At 40.7% G+C, this 22,841-nt stretch overlaps 1 protein-coding gene across 2 annotated transcripts; it reads right to left on the reverse strand.

Annotated features, from left to right (window-relative positions):
• Positions 1 to 322: 322 nt before the first annotated feature.
• Positions 323 to 21,996, reverse strand: LOC141509812 (uncharacterized). 2 transcript variants are annotated; one of them, XM_074219603.1, is made up of 6 exons: positions 21,908 to 21,996; positions 11,957 to 12,105; positions 7,737 to 7,831; positions 5,828 to 5,954; positions 5,193 to 5,276; positions 323 to 3,495 (listed from the first exon to the last, which is right to left on the reverse strand). In XM_074219603.1, exons 2-6 carry the CDS (start codon positions 12,000 to 12,002, stop codon positions 1,589 to 1,591), a joined length of 2,259 nt encoding a protein of 752 aa, XP_074075704.1. In that variant the 5' UTR covers positions 12,003 to 12,105; positions 21,908 to 21,996; the 3' UTR covers positions 323 to 1,588. The 2 variants fall into 2 exon arrangements, with proteins under 2 accessions (XP_074075704.1, XP_074075705.1); XM_074219604.1 differs by having other exon boundaries at positions 5,828 to 6,026.
• Positions 21,997 to 22,841: the final 845 nt, after the last annotated feature.

The raw sequence follows: 22,841 nt of genomic DNA on the forward strand, positions 1-22,841 counted from the left end.
AACAAAGATGGTGGTGCCCTCAATTTTATGCAATTTAAGAATCTACTTAAGTAATTAGAGATATTTTTCATAGACGGAAGAATAGCAAAACCAGGAATGAAGCGAAATAAAAGATTAGCCTTTAAGCCAGGGAGATCTGGGTTCAAGTCTTGTCTCTGACCATGGATAAGTCACTTAACCTCTCTAGGACACAAAGATACTGTAAGATTAGAAATTACAGAACACTTGCTGAAGTACACTGCTGGAAAGAAAGAATTTTCATGTTGGGAGTTTTCCACACTAATAAAATCACAGGTCAGGAGAAATATTAGTGGTTAAGTCAGAGAGAGAGAGAGAGAGAGAGAGAGAGAGAGAGAGAGAGAGAGAGAGAGAGAGAGAGAGAGAGAGAGAGACAGGCAGACAGACACAGAGAGCGAGCGCAAGAGAGACACAGAGACAGAGACAGAGAGACAGAGACAGAGACAGAGCTAGAGAAACAGAGACAGAGAAACACAGACAGCAAGAGCAAGAGAGACATACACAGACACAGAGATAGAGAGACAGAGAAAGAAACAGAGAGAGTGCGAGAGCAAGAGACACACACACAGACAGAGATAGAGAGACAGACAGACAGAGAAACAGAGAGAGAACAAGAAATCACTCAAATGGTCAAAATGAAATTAACCAATGTGAATTTATAATGAATAGACAAAATCTTATATAGTATACATAATGAAGATGCTGGAAAGACTGAAAATTTAAAGAAAATGGGTCATCTACAAAAATATAAATTGATCATATTACCAAAACAAAAAAATCGAGGTGTAAGAATACCCAGTCATATACTGAAGTTGAATCAGCTATAAATGAAGTACCAACCAAAAACTCCTGGTCCAAATGGATACTAAGTAAGTGAATAAAAATATTTAAAGAGCAATTTAAAAACTTTTCTCAATAATAAAGAAGGCACTCTACGAATCTCATTTTATGAGACAAAAATGGTCCTGATACCCAAACCAGGAAGGTATAAAAGAGGGGGGAAAAAAAACTAAAGATTAATAGAGATTATAGCCAAAAAATGCTCATTATCTTCTTGTTGGATTTATACCAGGGAAACAAAGTTAGCATAACATTAGGAAATCATTACTTCTATAGTTTTCTCCAGTATTTTTTGATACTTAACAAGCCATTTTATCTGTTTGAAGGGTTTCACATATTCGTTACACTCATCTTTTGTATGAACGTATGAGCTTCAGATGATTTATAACACTCAAATTGTAGCTGATGACTTTTATTCAGTGCATATATAGATTTCTCTTCACTACTGATTTCTGATGGCTCTTAAGGTTTGAGTTGTTGCTGAATGCTTTATCTTATGCACTATATTCATATAATTTCTCTCCAGTGTGAATAACTTGATAATAAAATTGTTTCAAATACTTTCATTCACAGAGATTTTCTTTGATAAAAATTATTTTATATTTTTAAAGATTTGATCTGTTACTGATGAATTTCCCATATTCATTATACTTACAGTTTTTTCTAATAAAATTTCTCTGATGACATGGATGACAAGGATTTTTCCAAATTCATGATATTCATGAGGTTTTTATGTAGTATGAGTCTTTTGATGATAAAAAAAGGATGTTCTACGACTGAAGGTTTTTCCACATTCATTACATTCAAAGGGTTTTGCTCCAGTATGAATTCTCTGATGTTCACTAAGTCTTTCCTTCCGTGTAAAGGCTTTTCCACATTCACTACATTCATAGGGTATCACTCCAGTATGAATTCTCTGATGTTCCCTAAGTCTTTCCTTCCGTGTAAAGGCTTTCCCACATTGCTTGCATTCAAATGGTTTCTCTCCCGTATGAATTTTCATATGTTCATTAAGCTGTCCACTTTGGGTGAAGGCTTTGCCACATTGACTACATTCATGGGGTTTCTCTCCAGTATGAATTTTCTGATGTTCACCAAGTCGTCCCTTATGTGTGAAGGCTTTCCCACAGTAACTACATTTGAAAGGTTTTAAGCCAGAATGAATTCTCAGATGTTCAGTAAGTTGTCCACTTTGTGTGAAGGATTTCCCACATTCAGCACATTTATGAGGTTTCTCACCAGTATGAATCTTCAGATGCTCGGTAAGCCGTGTCTTCACTATGAAACCTTTCCCGCAATGATCACATTCAAAGGGTCTCTCTCCAGTGTGAATTTTCAGATGCTCATTAAGTCGTCCTTTCAGTGTAAAGGCTTTCCCACAATGTTCACATTCATAGGGTTTCACTCCAGTATGAATTTTCTGATGCCCATTAAGGAGTGCCTTTTTTACAAAAGCTTTATCACACTGATTACATTTATAAGGTTTCTCTCCTGTATGAACTTTTAGATGGTCAATAAGGTGTGACCGTTGGATGAAACCTTTCCCACAATCAATACATTTATGGGGTTTATCCACTGAATGAGTTTTCTTATGATCAGTAAGTCGACCCTTTCCTGAGAAAGCCTTTCCACATTCATGACATTTATAAGGTTTCTCTCCGCTGTGAATTTTTTGATGTTCATGAAGTTGTCCCCTCTGTTTGAAGGCTTTCCCACACTGTTTACATTCAAAAGGCTTCTTTCCAGTATGGACATTCTGATGTTCAAGAAGTGTACCCTTCTGTATGAAGGCCTTTCCACATTCATTACATTCATAGGGTTTGACACCTGTATGAACTTTCTGGTGATCATTAAGTCTTCCTCTTCCGGTGAAGGCTTTCCCACATTCGTGACATTTATAAGGCTTGTCTCCTGTATGGACTTTCTGATGTTCATTAAGTCTTCCCTTTGCTGTGAAGGTTCTTCCACATTCATTACACTCAAAGGGTTTCTCTCCCTTATGAATTTTCTTGTGTTCAGCAAGTCCCGTGCTTCGAGTGAAAGTTTTCCCACATTCATTACATCTATTACGTTTCTCTTTAGTAAGGCTTCTCTGATATTCAGTATGGGGTTTCCTAGGCATGTCATCCTTCCCACATTTGTTATCTTTACCAAGTTTTTCTCTATTATGTCTTTCACGGTTTTGAGGAGAATCTGGGTGATTACTTAAAGTTTGCTTATCATTATTATACTTACAAATATTCTTCCCAAAGGAGATTTTGCTATGTTTAATTAGTTCTGAAAGCTGTTTGAAGAAGCTCTCTCTAGATATATCACATTTATGGACACTTCTTTCCCCTGGAACTGACTTTCGTGAAGGAGGTATTGATACTGGGCTACATTTTCTCTCCAATGTATTGCAGTTATGGGCCTTTGATTCAGTGGAAGTTTCACTGTGATTTAGAGGTTCCTTCTTGGGTTGCTTTTCCAATTTTTCCTTTGGTATCTCTGGCTTGCTATTGCCTCCTGAAACTTTTTTAAGCTTTGAATTCTGCACATCACCTTTTGCGACTCTTTTCTTAGGGGATTCTCTTACACTGAGATCCTGCTTTGGAATTGACTTCTTGGTCTCACAGATAGTTTTGTGATGAAGGGAATCTGAAAAAAAATGTTCAAAAGGCATGAATATTTAATATTTACTATGGTAGGAGAAAGGGAAATGCTTTATAGTATATTATACAATGTGTTTCTTTCATCAAGGATTGTGCTGCACAATCTGGATATTGCCTAAATTAAAATTGTAGGCATTGGGGATGAGCCAGTAGAGAGAGATTAAAAATAAGTGAAAGATTGAGGATGACAGAGAAAGGGAGCAATCTATTGGAGGAGATGGTCTAAAATGAGATCACCTGAATGAGTAGATTAGCCTTGGTAAGGAGTAAGACAACATCATTAAGGAGGAGAGAGGGGCAAAAAGCATCTGAGTAGTAGAAAAGGGTGAGGGGAGGAGAGGGATCTCAAGGAGAACAACCCTATTTTTTTCCTGGAAAATATGAGGCAAGGTTCTAAGCTGAGGTTAGAGGGAAGTGAAGACTTGGGAGGTTTGAGGAAGGAAGAAAAGGTTGGGAAGAGCTGCTGTGAAAAATGAGATAGTGAATTGATAAAGGAGGTATAGAAAGATTGCCTGGCAGTAGCAAGGGCTCATTTGAGGTTAGTAGCATAAATTTGCCAGCAACAATACTAAGTGTTTTTTTAAATAAATATCAACTCATTTAATCTTCACAACAACCCTAGGAGGTAGATGCTGTTACTATCCCAATTTTACAAATGAGGAAACTGAGGCAAACAGAAAGGAAGGGCTTGCTCAAGGTCATATAGCTAGTGACTAGATTCCAACTCAAGTCTTCGTGATTCCAAGTTCTGAGCTCTACCAACTGCACCACCCCGTTGCCACTAGGGAACAGGAAGGAAACAATGGGCAGAGAAAAGCTGAAGTAACAAGTGTGAGAGAAAGAAGGAACGGGTTGGAAGGGGTTTCTTACAAACTAGAGGTAAATAGGAGATGAGAGATACCAGGAAAGGCTCCCATGCTAGACTCTCTCAGGCCTTCTCCAGAGTCCCTGTAGTCTTTGAACTGACTGATTATTTCCAGACACTGACAGCTGGTTGGGCTGCTGTTTGCAAGAACTTGTATTTGCCCTTCCTAATTTATTACTTAATTATTTTCAACATTCCCCTTTTTTAAATTCTCTAGTACCTTTCCCATCCACTGAGAAGACAAGCAATAAATTAAATATATGAAATCATGTAAAACTTATTTCTGTGTTAGCTAAGTCACAAAACAGCAGGAAAAATAAAAATAAAAAAATGTACTTATTTGCATTCAGTTCTCTTTCTGGAGGGGGATAGAATTTTTCATTATGAGTCCTTCAGAATTATCTTGGATCATTGTAATGATCAAAGTAGTCAAGTCTTTCACAATTGATCACTGTTGCCAATATTGTCGGATACTGTGTATCAGGTTCTCTTGTTTGGTCTCACTATTCTTTATATCAGTTCATATTAGTGTTTCAGATTTTCCTGAAACCATCCACCTTGTCATTTCTTATAGCACAATAGTATTCCATGACAATCACATACCATAGCTCGGTCAATCATTCCCCAATGGATGAATGTTCCCTTAATTTCAATTTCTTTGCCAACATTAAAAGAGCTGCTATAAATATTTGTGTAACGTATAGATCCTTTTCCTTTTCCTTTCATCTCTTTGAGTACAGCCTTAGGAGTGGTATTGTTGGGCCAAAGAGTGTGCACAGTACAGTGCTTGCCCAGTCTTGGCCCATTCAGTCACCCACCTTTTGGGATGTGATCTGATGAAATCCATGGTACTTTCCCTTGCTCCAGCCGGGAGATCACATCCGGTTTAATAGATTGAAGTCCTGTTTATAGGGGGGAAAAATAGCAAGATTATGGAGAAAGAGAGCCATTTCAACATCCAAAGCCTGTCTTTGTTTCTACAGTAAAATGAAGGCATACTAGGTAGCTCAAAGGGTGACATAAAGTACCCAGACTGGAGAATATTCCAGATTATATTCCCAGGAAGTATGAACTGGGGGAATAGGATGGGCCACAGAGTGGACTGGGGCTGAAGGATGCTTTTAATGTTTTCAGGAAGTTGCCCTGAAACTTTTGGAGAGAGATTTTGAGCTGAAGGTATAGCCCTGGCACAGCAAAGATGTTGGTTCCTAGTTGTGCAAGGCAGGGATATTTCTCCTATGAACAGGCATCAGACATCTTGAGTCTGGGCTCTGAAGGATTTAGAAATCTCCCCCATTATTATATGGGTTCTTGACTCACCTGTCCATCCAACTGAGACTCAAATCTTACCCACCTCCCTCAGTCCCCAACCCTGGCTCTTAGGAAATGATAAGTTAAAGACATCCATTCCAATGGGCACAGATTTTGGGTCTCAGGAGAAAGTCATCCTTACCCAGGGAGACCAGGTTCTTATAGTTCTCCAGCATCACATCCCTGTACAGGTCCTTCTGAGCAGGTTTTAGATATTTCCACTCAGAATGGGAGAAGTCCACGGACACATCTTTGAAGGTCACCAGTCCCTGAAACATCAGGTACATTCCTGTTCACTTGGGAACCATTCATTCATAGGAGCCATAGAGGAGACAAAGTTGCTAGGAGGGGAAGAGAATAAACGTCCCACCAAGGAGGGCATCTGAGTTATCAATGTCAAACACTCATAGAGAACATATGGAAAAGGGGGCCCCACTTTAGGCCTGCAAATCCAGAGCTTTATTTTTCTGCATAAGCTCAACTTTGCTATTCATCTCTCAAAATATGTCCAGTGGAAATAAATGCTCTACTGAAACCTCTAAAGAATATAAGTAACACAGTCAAGATATAAATTATGACAAAGCAAGACTAATAAGAATACTCAGTTCCAAATATTAATGGTTTATTAGTTTTAGTTAATTAAAATAACACTCATTCTTGTCAGGAGTGTTGTAAGAAACAATTGAGATAATGATGTGAATCCTTTTTATAAATCTTATGGATGCTATATAAATTCCAGTTATCATCATCATCATCATCATCATCATCATCATCAGCCTCCATCGCCTCTTCCTCCTCCTCCTCCTTATGACTCTACTCCCTTCTACTGCATTCTTGAGCTCAAGGAATGTTTATAGAGCAAAACTGGAGTACAGTCGAAATATGTAACAACCAGTCCCTCTAAGGGAAAAAAATTATGTACGTGTTTTAAAATTATCATTGTTTTTCAAGTCTGACTTGTAGTTTGTAGACTAGGGATTTCTGAGGTGTGAGCACTGATGCTGAAAACGTCACAATCTGTGGCAAACTGGTTAAGAGTAATGCCAACCCTGCTTTGGGCAGTTGTCAGAGATGGATAAGGCCTAAACAAGTTGAGAAAAGTAACAGTTCTGGAGTGACAGATCCTATGAAACCTTCTGAAGTCATTCTCTATGGGCACTACCAGTATGGAAGAGAAAGGACTGAAAATCTAACCCAGCAAGTGCGAAGGGCAGGGAGAACATGACTGTGGCTGGTGTCTGCATTGTTTGCGTTTCTGCCATAGCTCCTCTCATAGCAGTCATTCTCCTAGAAGAAGGAGTAGAGTCGGAATGTCTCTTCACAGTTTGGATTATTGGAGAAGATAAATCTTTTGCAAGATGGGTAAATGAGGCTTTAACATGCAAAGAAGAGAATGATGTTGAAGAGGCAGAGGGAGATGGGAGACAGAAAGAATGTATGACCAATGGGAAGAATCCCAGGGGTTGACATAGATGGGGCTCTTTTCCAAAAGAAAGTATGTGAGCTGCCCAGATGCTTGTCAGAGGCTCCCCCTTTGCCAAAGTGGAGCAGCTGACAACCTCTTCCCTCACTTTCAACATAATTCCATCCTTCTAAAGGGGAAGGGGCTGTGATGAAGGCACTCTTTGTTCTGATTCTCACCCATAAACCATCCGTCAAACATTGATGAAGCACCTGCTCTTTGTCAGGTACTAAAGATACAGTACAAAAAGTGAGATAACTCTTGTCCTCAAGGTACTTACATTCTCTGGGAATGGGGAATTGAGAGGGACATGGGAATAGATCATGTTCCCTGATAAGAAAATATGAGATAGAGGCAAGAACAATAAAAAATGATCAGCCTAGAAGACTTTTCATGTCCTGTCCAGTTCTAATGACCCTCAGAATTTGGCACCATTTTACAGAACAAGTCCAGTCTCCTAGGAGAAAAACAGTAGTTTAGGTCTCTGGATGGAACTTGCTTCGGCCTAGAGCAAAGACAAAGGAAAGCAAGAAACCCATTCCCTGAAAGATGCCTTGGACTATTAGGAGAAAAAACGAACCCCACTCACCTGAATTCTGGACAAGTGGACTGCAGTGGCCTCTCTTCTTTTATGACCTCTTTTCTTACGATCCTCCTTCATGTTCTTGTCCTGGGAAGGTGGAACTGGGAATAGAGAGTGAATCATGGAGGAATATTTCTCTCTTGCAAATGGCAGACTCAACAAGTCATAGATCCTTTATACACTGACTAGGTGTGATTTCTCTTAGAGAATTCCCAGACAATATGGACTGGAAATGAAATTTCACTGGTACAGGGAGTTCCAGGGTGAGGGGTTCCCTCTATTAAGGGAGGTGGGCATCTTTTCTTCCACCTAGAGACTTATTTATTTGTTACATTTTGAATTCTGAGCTGTCTCTTTCTCTCCATTTCTCCTTATCCTTCATTAGAAAAGACCAACTTTTTACATACATATGTGGAAACACACAATTCATACTTACATATATTAGACCTTTCTCTGGAGGTGGAGAGCATCATCCTTCCTAAGTCCTTCATAAATGTTCATAGAACTTAGAATAGCTTAGTCATTCCTAGTTACTCTTTGAACAATATTGCTGGTGCATTCTTGGTTCTGCTCATTTTACTCTGCATTGTTCCATACAAGTCTTTACGTGTTTTTCTAAAACCAACTTAATCATTATTTCTTTCAGCACAGTAGTATTCCATCACTAACATTCACAACATGTTCAGCCATTTCCAACTGATGGACATTCCTTCAATTTCCAACTTCTTTTGCCACTACTAAAAAAGCTGCTATAAATATTTTAGAGCTTGTAGGTTCTTTTCTTTTTCTCCTGATCTTCTTGGGGAACAGCCCTAATAATGGATAGAAGGGTATATACAGTTTTTATCTTTAGGCATAATTCTAAATGACTCTCTAAAATGTTTGGATCAGTTCACAATTCCACCAACAGTGTATCATTGTCCCAATTCTTCTACATATCCTTCAACAGTTTCCCCTTCTATCATTTTGGACAATCTGAGATGTGTAAGATGGTATTTCAATGCTATATAAATTTGTATTTTTCCCCAATCAATAATGATATAGAGCGTTTTTTCATAGGCCTATATATATATATAGCTTCGATTTCTTCTTCCAAAAGTTGCCTGTCCATATCCTTTGGTCATTTATCAATTGAGGAATGACCCATTTTTTATGTTACTTTTTTCCCAATTACATGTAAAAACAATTTGTAACATTCATTGTTAGGTTTTGAGTTCTAAATTCTAACCCTCCCTCCCTGAGACAGTAAGCAATCTAATATAGATTATACATGCGTAATCATGTATAACATTTCCAGATGAGTCATTTTGAATGGGGGGGGACAGAGAGAGAGAGAGAGAGAGAGAGAGAGAGAGAGAGAGAGAGAGAGAGAGAGAGAGAGAGAGAGAGAGAGAGAGAGGGAGGGAGGGAGGGAGAGGGAGAGGGAAAGGGAGAGAAGGAAAGTGAAAAATTGCATGCTTTTTTTTTTTGTTTAGACTCCATCAGTTCTTTCTCTGGAGGCAGATAATATTTTTCTTTGTGACTGTCTTGGATCATCGTAGTGCTGAGGATAGCTAAGGAATGGCTCATATTCTTATAAATTTGATTCAGTTATCTAAATTTTTGAGATCTGACCCTTTTAACTAAGAAACTTGCCATAATTTCCCCCCTAATTTTCTGCTTTCTTTTTAATCTTGTCTACATGAAATCAAAATTATACATTTCATATTCCCCAAAAGATCTCTTATTTATTCATAAATTCTTTCCCTATCTATAAATCTGATGGGTAATAGGTTCTTTGCTTCTCTAATTTACTTAGATATTACTTTATGCTTATGTAATGTACCCATTTTTAGTGGGTGTAAAATTTAGTGTAAGATACTGTTCTATAACTGGTTTCTGCCAGTTTTCCCAGAAATTTACCAAATAGTGATTTCTTATTCCCAAAGCTTAGATCTTTATGATTATCAAACATGAATTCACCATCATCTTTTACTACTATGGCCCCCTCATCTATTTCAGTGAGCTACCATTCTATTTCTTAGTTAGTACCAGGGAGCTTTGATAATTACTGTCCTACAGTAGACACATAAGCTTTTCTCTACAAGTGAAAAGGCAATTGTGCCAGTTACATGATTTCAGGACAAAATAGCAGAAAGCTTTTGGAAGGGAAGGTTTCCAAGAATAGACCTGATAATTACAGTAACTGTACTATGTTTCTCCCTCTCCTCCTGGGAATAGATAGCATGTTTTTATTTGGAGCAGAATTGAGAGAAACTTGAAGTGGGGTGTTCAATACACACACACACACACACACACACACACACACACGTATATTTGCATAGGAGCACCGTTAAAGGCACTCAACTCATTGAGTGAACTCATTGAAACCTCCCATCTCCCACTCTATATCCACAGAATAGGGGCAATGGAGTGGCTCTGGGAAACGTCTTACATGAAAGATTCTTGTAGGACCTTCCTGATTATGAGATGAATGGAGTTAAAGGCAGACCCTAGAGAATTAAAGGGAGACTCAGACAATGGGAATGGAGCTTATATGAGACCCTTCAGAAAGGTTAGAAAAGCCCATGCTGCTACCTACAAGCTGATATTAGGTCTCTAAGATGACAAAAATGTAGCTACTGACATTCCACACCCTGTCTTCTCTCCTCGAGCAGGTGTGACTCATTAATAAATTTTCTTCTGTACTCCTTTGATCTTCCATACTTTTTGATCTTCAGAGAGATCAAGGACATAGACTAAGTACTCAGATGAACAAAAAATATTTAAAGTAGCTTTTCTGTAGTGATAAGGAATCAAAAACTGAGAAGATGCCCATCAATTTTGGAATGGCTGAATGAGTTTTGAATATAAATGTGTAGCACAGTACTGTGCTCTAAGAAACCTAGGAAGACATGGATGAGCTCATACAGAGGATAGTAAATAGAATAATTTGTACCATGACAACAATGTGAAAAAAAGACAAACTTTGAAAGATTTGGAAACACTGACCAATGTGACGACTAATCACAACTCTAGAAGAGTGGTTGTATATTCTAAGCATTATACTTCCTTGCTGTTTACATTTTTATTCTAGGCAAAGATGAAAGCATAAATGGCTATATGTTGAATTTTTAAGATTCAAGATCCTGAAAGTTAAATATAACTAACATTTATTAGCACTTTTTAGTGTGTAAAAATACTTTTCACACACTATCTCATTTGATTTCAACACCTCTATAAGGTAGATGGGTAGCTATGGTGGCACAGTGGATAGAGCACTGGCCTTTCAGTCAGGAGGACAGGAGTTCAAATCAGATCTCAGATGTTTGACTCTTAATAGCTGTGTGACCTTGGGCAAGTCATTTAACCCCCGATTGCCTCACATCCAGAGCCATCTCCAGTCATCCTGATCCCTATCTGGCCACTGGACCCAGAGGGGTCTGGAGGAGAAACCAAGGCTGGGGACTTAGTATAATATCCCCCTCATTCAAATCCAATTCACATGCTTGTCATGGCATCACCTACCTGATGTCATAGTCTTCTTTGGAAATGAAGGACAAACATCTTGAGGTAGGTACCATAAGGGGTCTTGCCTAATTGTCAGAAGTAGGATTTGAACTTAGATCTCTTCTGACTTGAAATCCAGGAAGCATGTCACTAATATCATGTTGCTTCTCATAATATTAGAGTAATGGGCTGACTATCCTAAGATGCTATTGAATAAGGGTGATCAACTGAGTTTTTCATTAAATACCACACATGGTCTTAGTAAGTTATTTAATTATCATATTTAATATTCTAATTGTCAACAATATTGATTGAATACTTAAAGATATTACAAATAATATCTCAGCTTCACAATAACCATGGAAGGTAGGCGCTATTATTATCTGCATTTTACATATTGGAATCTGAGGTAGGTTAAGTGACTTGGTCAGTATCACACAACTACTAAGTATCTGAAGATGGATTTGAACTCAGGTCTCTCAGATTCCAGGTCTAATTCAAGAGGAGCCAACAGTGAAACATGGCAGATGAAGAGCTCCTCACAGGAGGGCTGCAGAGGAAGGGAAGTCATTATCCTGGTGCAAACGATCCATTTTGGTACCACTTTTTAGGAAGAAGATTGGCCAGCTCAAAGAACATGTTCAGGCTGGTGAGACAACCTTGCTCCTCCTGAGGTTCCTTGGTTCTCTTCTCTCCATCTCTGAGGAGATGGGGATGAGACCTTTTACCATGCTCACCTTTCTCCTCCTTCATCTTCTTCCAGGCCATGCCCTTACTGGACATCTTCTCAATCCTCTCACTTTTCCAGGGGGTAGATAATCTGACACAGAACCCTCAAGATGTCTTCTCTGGGAGTTTGATCTTTACTTTCTTGCAGAACCAGAATCTGGGGATTAAAGCAAAATCACTCTGATTTAATAATTATTTTTCAAGTCATACACAAAAGCCCTTAGGGGGCTTACATTCTACTGGGGGACAGGGAAGTGTATAGCATATATACTGTGTGTAGGAGAAAGAAAAATAACTTAGAATGGGAGAGAATTGTGACAACTGGGGCACCTGGGAACCCTTCATGGAGGAGGCAGCAGTATGGCTGAACCTTCAAGGAAGATTTAAAACTTCTGTGGCACATGAAGAGGGAATATGGAATACTGGGAACAGGCAGAGCCCCATTTGACAGGTATCTGGAGTAGACAAGGACAAATAGTATGAAGTAAACCAAAGAATATGCCCATAATACTACAGAGAGCATTAAACACCAGACCCAGGAGTCTGTGTTGTAAGCCGGGAGTGCTGGGAGACCAGGGAGGGGCCCAGGGAGAAGTGAACCCAGGGAAGATTATTTGGGCCCCTGTGAAGAAACTGCAGTGAGACACTGAGGTCTACTGTCCATCTACTAACCCAACTAAGATGACAGAATGAAAATGGCAACTGTTGTACAGCTGTGTAAAATAGGCACATTTACACGCTCCACCTCCTGGCAGAACTGTGAAATGGTCCAGTCGTTCTAAGAAACAAAATCTAAAAAGGCAATAAACTATACGTATCCTTTGATCTATCAATATGACTACCAGGCTTGTTCCTCAGAAGTCTCATATGTACAGAAATAATAATAACAATAACAATAATAATTATTATTTTTGGTCAGTAGTATTCAACTAGAGGTGATGTCTTTCGGGAGTTTTCTTGCAAAGAGACCCAAGTGATTTGTCATTTCCTTCTCTACCTCATTTTACAGAAGAGGGAATGAAGGCAACCCAAATTAAGTGACTTGTTCACAGACAGTAAGTGTCTGAGGCCAGATCTGAATTCAGGTCCTCCTGACTCCAGGGTTGGTGCTTTCTCCACCGCAGCAACACCTAGAGATAATTATAGTTCTCTTAGTAGCAACAAAGAACTGAGAACAAAGAAGAGAATAGCTTAACAAATTATTTCATATGGTTTAAAATAGCTACAGAATTTATAAAATACTTGGGATGGTTTTTTTCATGACACACTCAGAAACTTTATAAATACAACTTCAAAACATTCTTTATAGCAATAAAGACTGATATAAATAATTGGAGAAATGCTAATTGCCCATGGGCAGGCTGAACCAGGGTAGCCAGGAGGTAGAGAGGATAGGATTCTGGGCTTGAAATCAGTTAAATCTCATTTTTGTGAGTTCAAATCTGGCCTCACACATACTTACTTAGCTAGCTGTGTGATTCTGGGCAAGCCCCTTCATCCTCATTGGTAAAATGAGCTACAGAAAGAAATGCCAAAACTTTGCAGGATCTGTGCCCCAAAAACCCCAAATGGGGAAATGAAGAGTAGGACATGACTGAAACTGACTGAATAACAGCAAAAGCTAAACCAACATAAAAAAGATAACAATACTATCTAAATTAATTCACTTACTCAATGTCATACTAATTAAACTACCAAAGATGTACCTCATAGAGCTAAAAATCTATTAATAAAGTTCATTTGATGGCACAAGTGATCAAGGCTCCCAAGGACATGACAGCTGAACAATAACAATAAATTAAACATTAAAAAAGAATTCTGAAAATCAAAGGAGAGCTGGACAAAATTCAAAACTAAAAACCCCCAGCAAACTAATGAATTAAATTACCAAATAAATTAAATTATAGAAATTATCTAATGGAAATGAGCCACTGGTTAATTTGATTAAAAAAGGAAGAAAATCAATCATCAGAATCAAAAATGAATAAAGTGAATGCATCACCAACAAAGATGAACAGAAGAAACTGCCAGGATCTATTTTGCCTAATTATACATCAATAAACTGACAATTTAAGCAAATTGATGACTATTTACAAAAATATAAACTCTCCAGATTATCAGAAGAGGAAACAGAATACTGAAAGAAACTTATCTTAGAAAAAGAAACTGGGCATGTCATAAATGAATTCCATATGAAAAATTCCCAGGACCAGATGGATTAACAAGTGAATTCAACCAAACATTCAAGGAACAATTAATTCTAATTCTACATAAACTATTGGGAAAAGTAGGTACAGAAGGAGTCCAATCAAATTCCTTTTATTACACAAAGATGGTTTTGATATTTAAACCAGGGAGAGCAAAAACAGACAAAGAAAGCTATAGACCATTTTTTCCCTAGTGAATATTGATACAGAAACTTAAAAAAAACACTAGCAAAGAAAGTATAGCAAAGTATTACAAAGATCACACACTATGATCTGTTGGGATTCATAACAAAAATACAAGCCTGGTTCAGTATTAGGAAAACTGTAAGTGCAATGGACTATCATAACTATGACAAAGCAGTAACAATAACAACAAATCATGATTATATCAGCAGATGTAGAAAAAGCTTTTGACAAAATATAACATTTACTGCAATAAAACAGTAGAAAAAAGGAATAAATGGAGCTGTACTTAAAATGATAAATAATACCTATCTAAAACCAAGAGAAAAGTGTTACCTGTAACTGAATAAACTAGAAGCCTTTCCAGTTAGATCAGGGGTGAAACAAGCATGATCATTATTATTCAATGTTATACCTGAAATGCTAGCTATAGCAATAAGACAAAAAAGAGAAATTGAATAAGAATAGGCAACAAGGAAACAAAAACTTTTACTCTTTGCAGATAATAAGATGGTGTAATTAGGCAACTGAGAAACAATAGCAAAGTTGCAAGTTATAAAATAACCCCACACGAATCATCCACATTTCCAATTTACCAACAAAATCCATCAGGAAGAGATTAAAAAGAGAAATTCCACTTAATATAACTGCAGACAGTATAAAATCTTTAGGAGTCTACCTTCTGAGACATTTACAAGAAACAGATGAACCACAATTTCTCACAAATATATATCTAAATAGATAGATGCTCACAGGTAGGCTGAGTCACTATAATAAAAATGATGATTCCAAGTTAATTTGCTTTGGTAAATTTACCTTGGTAAATGATTACAATATCACTCAAGCTACCAAAGAATTATCTTTTAGAACTAGAAAAAATAATAATAAAATTCATCTGGAAGAACAAAAAGACAAAAATATCAAGGGAATCACTAAAAAAAAGTGAAGGAAGACAGCCCTGCAGGATCAGATTTCAAACTACATTACACAGCAAAACAACATGATATTGGATAAGAAACAGAGTTACTGATTAATACAGTACATTAGGTACACGGTGATCATGGTAATCTATTATTTGATAAACCTAAAGATCCAACTTTGGGGACAAGAACTCAGAATTTTACAAAAATGCTAGGAAAACTGTAAAACAATATGGCTGATATTAAGCCCAGATCAACACATTACACCATATACCACAATAAGGTCAAAATTATCACATGATTTAGACATAAAAGGTGATACCATAATTAAGTCAGGAGAACATAGGGAAATTACCTATTAGCTCTACAGATAAAGGAAGAGTTTAAGACCAAATGACAGACAAGAAGATTTTGATTACATGAAATTAAAAAGTTTTTACTTTAATGCAAGCAAAACTAAAAGGAAAACAGGAAACTGGGAAATAATGTATAGCAACTTTATCTGATAAAGTTATCATTCTTCAAATATATATAGAACTGAGCCAAATTTATAAAAATTGGAGCCATTTTCAACTGATAAATGATCAAAGAATATGAACAAGCAGTTTTGAGAAGAAAACAAAGCTATCATATTAATATATATATATATATATATATATATATAATGCTCTAAATCACTAATGATCAGAGAAATTCTGATTGTAATAACTCTGAGGTACCCCCTATCTGCTTGCTAACATGGCAGAAATGGAAAATGACAAATGCTGGAGGAGATGTGTAAAAAGAGGGGCACTAGTGCAATGTTGGTAGAGTTGTGAAATGATCCAAACATTCTGGAGAGCAGTTTGAAACTGCACAAAGGATGATAAAACTCTGCATAGCCTTAACACAGCACCATTAGCCCTATCTATAATCCAAGGATATAAAAGAAAAAAGGAAAAGGACCCATCCATACAAGATTATTTATAGCAGCTATTTTTTTTTTGTGGTAGCAAAGACTTGGAAATTGAGGGGATGCTACCAATTGGGTAATGAGTGGACAGGTTACTGTATATATGATTGTGATAGAATAAATATGCTATAAGAAATGAGGAAGGAGATGGTTTCAGAAAAACCTGAGATGAACATGAAGCAAAGTGAAGGCAGTGAAACCAAGAAACAATAATCTTATGATTATCAGCTGTGAAAGACAGCTCCTCTTCCCCACACAGTGATCTAAGACAATCCAAAGGAATTGATGAAAAATATTATGCACATTCAGAGAGAGAATGCATGAACACAGTGAAGTATATTTTATATTTTGTTTTTCTTAACAACATGGCTAATATGAAAATGTGTTTTTTATAACCATATGTGTGCCCCTCCTCAGTGAGTGGGAGAGGAACTGGAAGGAAGAAGAGAATTTGGAATTCAAAATTTTAAAAATGAATATTAAAAACAAGCAAGAATATTACTATCCTGTAAAAAATCGTGAATATGGTGAATACAGAGAAGCATGGAAGACCTTAGTTGAACCAGTGAAGTCAGTAGACTCAAAAGAATAATATACACAGTGACTACAACAATGTCAATGGAAAGAACCTATACCTCAAAATAAAGAATGAATGTTGCAGAATTACAAAGAACAAATATGACCCCCAGGGAAAAGATAAAAGAAGACACCTCCTCCTGATTTCTTTTCAGTAGTGAGAGATTCACTGATGTGAAGCATTGCTTATATTTTAACATGTTTTTCAATGAATGAATTGGTTTAACTGAATTTTTTTTCTCTTTCTTTTTTAAGGAAATTATTTGTTATATGGGAAGACTCTCAGGGTGAAGGAAGAGGCAGGAAATGATCCAGGAGGAAATTTGGGTTACATAAAAACAAAAAAAACCAATAAAATCTACTTTAAGCAAAAAAAAAGTCACACATTGAATTTATTTACACATTTGGAAAGAAATTGATCCATAGTTTCAAGTACAATCCTCTCTTTATGTTAATATATACATATACATATAAAACAATAGATACACATAGACACATGGATATATGCATATATAATAGACATGCATATATTTTATATATAACATATGCACACACATAAATGTGTACCTATATACGCTCTACATTTTTTCCCCTCAGTTTTCTACTTTCTTTCTACTTTTGGTTGTCTTGGTTTTGTTTGTGTAAAAACTTAAATTTCATATAATCAAAATTATCTATTTTACCTTTTCTGTAGAGAAGATATGTAGCTCATCTCTCTTTTAGTCATAAACAAGATACACATCTATACAGATATACATTCCATAGTATATGCATATGTCACCATATATACTCATACGTATATATATAAAATATATATTATATAATATGCACACATATGTCCATAATATAGACATAATACACATATCTCTATCTATATGACAAAATATATATATATATATATTTTTTTTTTTGGGGGGGGGGTATTTGTTAAGTTCAGAATAAACTGCTCTTCAACAAGGGAAAAAGATGTTGGTATTATTGAACTGCAAAGTCAGTGGGTTATGTGACAGCCCCAAGAGGCATCCTCAGATTCCAGGACTATGTCCTTGTGTAGTCTGTTCTAGTCAGACCTCATCACCTGGAATACTGTGTTGAAGTATAAATGCATTGCTAGAAGACAACATTTTGTATTTCTCTGGAAGACAGATTAATTAGGAGGAGAGACTGGAACAAAAAAAAAAAACAGGGATAAGGGGATCTTGACAGTCGTGAGAGAAAAGGAAGGGCCCTCCCCAGCTGGGTCACAAACCATTCAAAAAAACACTTGAGGCTTGGTGGCTGAGGTCAGCTTGAGTGACACAGTGATGAACCAGAAGAAGGTCCAGTCAGCCTCAAGGGCCTCATGATCCAGCCAGAGTCAGACTGTAAGTAAATGGATCTGATCTGCTGCCACTTGTCTTCTTGACTGTCTCCACATCTTCTGACACTACCACCAGCCTGTTGCAGCTCTTCCCCATCTCATTCAGACCTCAAACAGTCAGCTGGTTGGTCTCCACTCCAGTTCAATTATATGCTCACTTCAAACGTGTCACCTCCACCCCTCTCAATAAACTCTGGTGGCTCCCCATTTCCTACAGGATCTACTAGAAAGCTCTCCATTGGATTTTTTTTCTTGGTTTTTGCAAGGCAATGGGGTTGAGTGACTTGTCCAAGGTCACACAGCTAGGTAATCATTAAGTGTCTAAGTCCAAATTTGAACTCAGGTCCCCGACTCCAGGGCCGGTGCTCTATCCATTGCACCCCCCTCTCCATTGGCTTTTAAAGCCACCCTGGCCCTCTCCTCCCTTTCTAGTCTTCTCACACTTTCTTCCTCTTCATGTCTCCATGATCCAGTGACCCTGGCCTTCTTGATGTTCCTCACTTTTGATACCCCAATTCCTGAGCTTGTGACTTGGTCCTTTCTGACCCCTTCCTCCTCACCTCTGTATCCTGGCTTTCTTCTAGACTCAGCACAAATCCTTACCCTCAAGAGGTCTTTCCTGGTGTGAATGTATGTACACATACACTCACACACACACACACACCCCTAAAGATACCCCCCCATAGGTTGCTCTTGAGAACAAACCTCAAATTCTGAAATAGTTTTAGAAAGAAACTTATTGGATCATTTGGTAGAGAAAGAGCCAGAAAGAAGATATCCTCTTAAAATTGTAAGCTTATATTATATAGAGACCAAATAAGGGCTTAAAGATAGTTGCCTTGCTTGACCTCAGATAGGCAGCAGGCAGTGTCCGAAAGGCAGTTTGAAATGCATATTAGAAGGAAAATCAATCTATTTGGGGGAACCCCACACTCAAGTTTTATGTGGCCTCAGAGCAAGCATGGGGTGGGATTTACACTTTCAACTATCTGGCTTCCCTGGAGTGTCTACAAGGTCAGCTGCTCTCTGGGTTAGACAGTTTTTGGCTAGGTTCAAACAATATTAATAAATGAAAAACAATCAACAACACACATATTTTAAACTCAATAGGTCCCAAACAGAACTCATCATCTCCTCCCCTAAACCCTCCCTACTTCTTAACTATCCCCAGCGAGGGCATCCTTCAGTCTTCCAGGCTCACAAGCTGGGAGTTACTCTTTATGTCCTATCTCTACCGTCCATATCCAATATGGTGCCAGGGCTTGTCAATTTTCCCTTGGTTGCAGCTCTTTAATGGGTCCTTTCTGGCTCCATCCCAACTGGTACGGACCCCTCATTACCTGCCTCATGTCTTTTCCTACTCCAATCCTCCTTCAGCCTCTAAAGTGATTTTTCTAAAGCACAGGTCTGACCATGTCACCACTATACTTAATAGTGGCTCCCCACTGCCTCCAGAACCAAAGACAAAATGTTCTGTGTGGCATTCAAAGTTCTCCATGACCTGGCCCGCTCCTCCCTTTCCATCTTCTTTTTTCTGTCTCCAACACCCTTCAATCCAAGTGACACCAGTTTCCTAGCTGTTCCATGAACAAGACTCTCCATCTTCAGACTCTACACAATCTGTCTGGCTGCTCTGCCTTGCCGGGAAGGTTCCTCCTCCCCATTCTGACTCACCTAGTTTCCTTTAAGTCTCAACTAAAAATCCCATCTTCTATGGGAAGCTTTCCTCAAACTTTCTTAATTCCCTCTGTTAATTATCTCCTATTTATCCTGCACATAGCTTGCTTTGTATATATTTGCTCACAAGCTTGTCTCTCCCATTAGAATATGGGCTCCTGGAAGGAGGGTGCTGTGGTTTTTACCTTTCTTAGTATCTGCCAGTGCTTAGTATAATAGGTGCTTGCTGCAACAATATACTAGGTTACTGACAAATATAAATACAGCCTTGGGAGTCTACATATAGACAAAATGGAACTTAGCTCAATCCAAAGGACTTAAAGGGAAAGAAACAAAAAAGAGAAGAGCCAGAAAGAGATGTTGTCAGATGAATGGAAAGAGAAGAGATCATGGAAGATGGTTAGGAGAGAGACTAGATCTGAGATTTTACGGGACAAAGAACTCCAGGGTAAGGAGTCTCCCTCTACTCTACCTTTTACTCTTAGTGACCTGATCAATGAGGTTAAGTGACCTGCTTAGAGTAACCAAGCTAATATTTGTGTTAGCAGCATTTGAATTCAAGCTTTCCTGGCTTTCTATCTACTTTAGAAGAATAGATTCAGAGCAAGAAATGGCCCTAGAGAGCTGGTCCTTCCTTGTTCTGAAGATGAGGAAACAGTCCCTGAACTACAGAGATCTGCAGCTGATCATACCACAGGTATGGACCAAATAAGAGGAGTTACAGATCAGAGGGGCTGTGCTGATGGTGGTCGCTCTGAATAAACATGAGGCGAGGAGGACAGAGGGAGAACACAGCAAATGGATATAGAGACGCCTAACTAGAGAAAGCACCATCCCTCAACTACCCATCCCTCCTCCTTAGGTGTCCATCTCTCAGGATGTTATGTTTCCTTATAACTAGGCTACATTGCCTCTCTGGACTGGGAATGTCTGGACATGGGCTGTCAGTCCCTCAGCCCCCTTCTATCAAGACCCTTTCTCTCCTTGGTCACTGGAGACTGAGATGAGGTACAACTTGTATGAAGAGCAATGGGGAAGCCCAGGTCTCTCCCATGTCTGTGTGGTGCCTTTTATGTCTGTAGAATTGCAGAGCCCACAGATTGTGCCTACCCCTGCTCAAAGCCTTCCAAAGCCCAACAAGGACATCTGCCTTGGGCATAGTGCCCAGGCAGGAAAGAACCAAGTGAAACTTCCAGCTTCTTCCAAAGCCCTCCAGCAGCATGCACACCTTGCAAAGCCAGGGTATATTGCACCCATCCTCTCTCTGCGTTCCCCAGCCAGTGGGCACACATCATGCGTCCCTCCCATCCCTTTATACAGAAGGCACTTTCCCTTCATTGCAAACCCGCCCTCTCCAGGCATCCCCAGGTACACACCCTCTCCTTCTTACAGCAACCAGTTACACACAAGAGTCAGCCGATGGGAGGAGGGCGGGCTCTTTCCACTTCCCTGCCCCCCCATGGCACACTCACCCACCTATGGGGTCCTGTTTCGTGCTGGCCAGCCAGGGTTCAAGGCAAAGCCCGCCCTTTCCTTTCACCCTTGGTTACACATCCACGCCCTCCAGCAGCCTTGGTTACTCATCCTCCCTTCCCGGTGCAAGACAAACCAGCCCTCACTTGTTCCCCTTGGTTACAAGCCTCTGGCTCCGGTTGCCCTTGGTTACCTGGGCTCCCTCTCTCTACTCCCTGCCAACCAGCCCTCATCTGTTGCCCTTGGTTACAAGCCTCTAGCTCCGGTTGCCCTTGGTTACCTGGACTCCCTCCCCCTCTCTCCCAGCAGCCTGCCTTCACCTGTTGCCCTTGGTTACAAGCCCCTGGCTCCGGTTGCCCTTAGTTACAGCCTCCCTCCCCCTACTCCCTGCCAACCAGCCCTCATCTGTTGCCCTTGGTTACCCGGGCTCCCTCCCCCTACTCCCTGCCAATCAGCCCTCACCTGTTGCCCTTGGTGACGACCCCTGGGTCCGGGGTTACGGCCCTCCCCTGCCCGCAGGTCTTCGGCCCACCCCCCGCCCCTCGCCGCGGCTCGCTCCCCCTGCGCTGCCCCCCGTCCCGCTGGGCCCCCTCCTCGGCCCCTCGCCGTACCTGGGCCGCCCCGGGGCCGCGCCGCGACCAGCCGCGCTTCAGCCAGCGGTCTGGGGCCCTGGGCATCCGGGGCCGCGCCGCGAGCGCGCAGGCGCGCCTTCCCGCCGTGCCCCTCCCCCCGCCAAGCTAGGGCCGCCGAGCGCGCCCCCCGCCCGCTCTCCTCCTGCGCCTGCGCTCTAGAGATCCTGGCCCCCGCGGGGCTCCGGGGAAAGGGGCGGGCCCCGGGCCAAGCGATGACGTCAGCCTGCCCCAGAGCTGCCCTTCCCCCAGCCCGTCCTCCCCCTCCTCCCCGCCCCGACGGCTCTGCGCATGTGCGGAGCACCGCTGGGAGCGCAGTGCGGCGCTGCCCCTGGAGGGGGGCGGGGGGTGGAGCTCTCAGTGTCCACCTCTGTCAAACAAGGGGAGGGGATCCCCGCCAGGGTCTCCGGAACCCCGTGAGCTTCAGTCAATAACCATGGGCCCCCTCTTTCTGTGGGGACTCGAGGCTGCGGGAGGAGACCCAAGCCGGCCCGGGCGCGCATGCGCAGAGGAGGCGCCGGCCGCAGGGCCCGCCGCCCGGGGAGGGGGCATCAAGGGGACCGCGCGGCCTCGGGGGTCAAGGGCACAGTGCGGCCTCCGGGGGTCAAGGGCACCGTGCGGCCTCCGGAGGTCAAGGGCACCGTGCGGCCTCGGGGGGGTTCAAGGGCACCGCGTGGTCTCGGGGGTCAAGGGCACAGTGCGGCCTCCGGGGGGGGTTCAAGGGCACCGCGCGGCCTCGGGGGTCAAGGGCACCGTGCGGCCTCCGGAGGTCAAGGGCACCGTGCGGCCTCGGGGGGGGGTGCGGCCTTCAAGGGCACCGCGCGGCCTCGGGGGTCAAGGGCACAGTGCGGCCTCTGGGGGTCAAGGGCACCGCGCGGCCTCGGGGGTCAAGGGTACCGTGCGGCCTCCGGGGACT

The sequence above is a fragment of the Macrotis lagotis genome, chromosome 1 (assembly GCF_037893015.1).
Source record: "Macrotis lagotis isolate mMagLag1 chromosome 1, bilby.v1.9.chrom.fasta, whole genome shotgun sequence".
Classification (NCBI taxonomy): domain Eukaryota; kingdom Metazoa; phylum Chordata; class Mammalia; order Peramelemorphia; family Peramelidae; genus Macrotis; species Macrotis lagotis.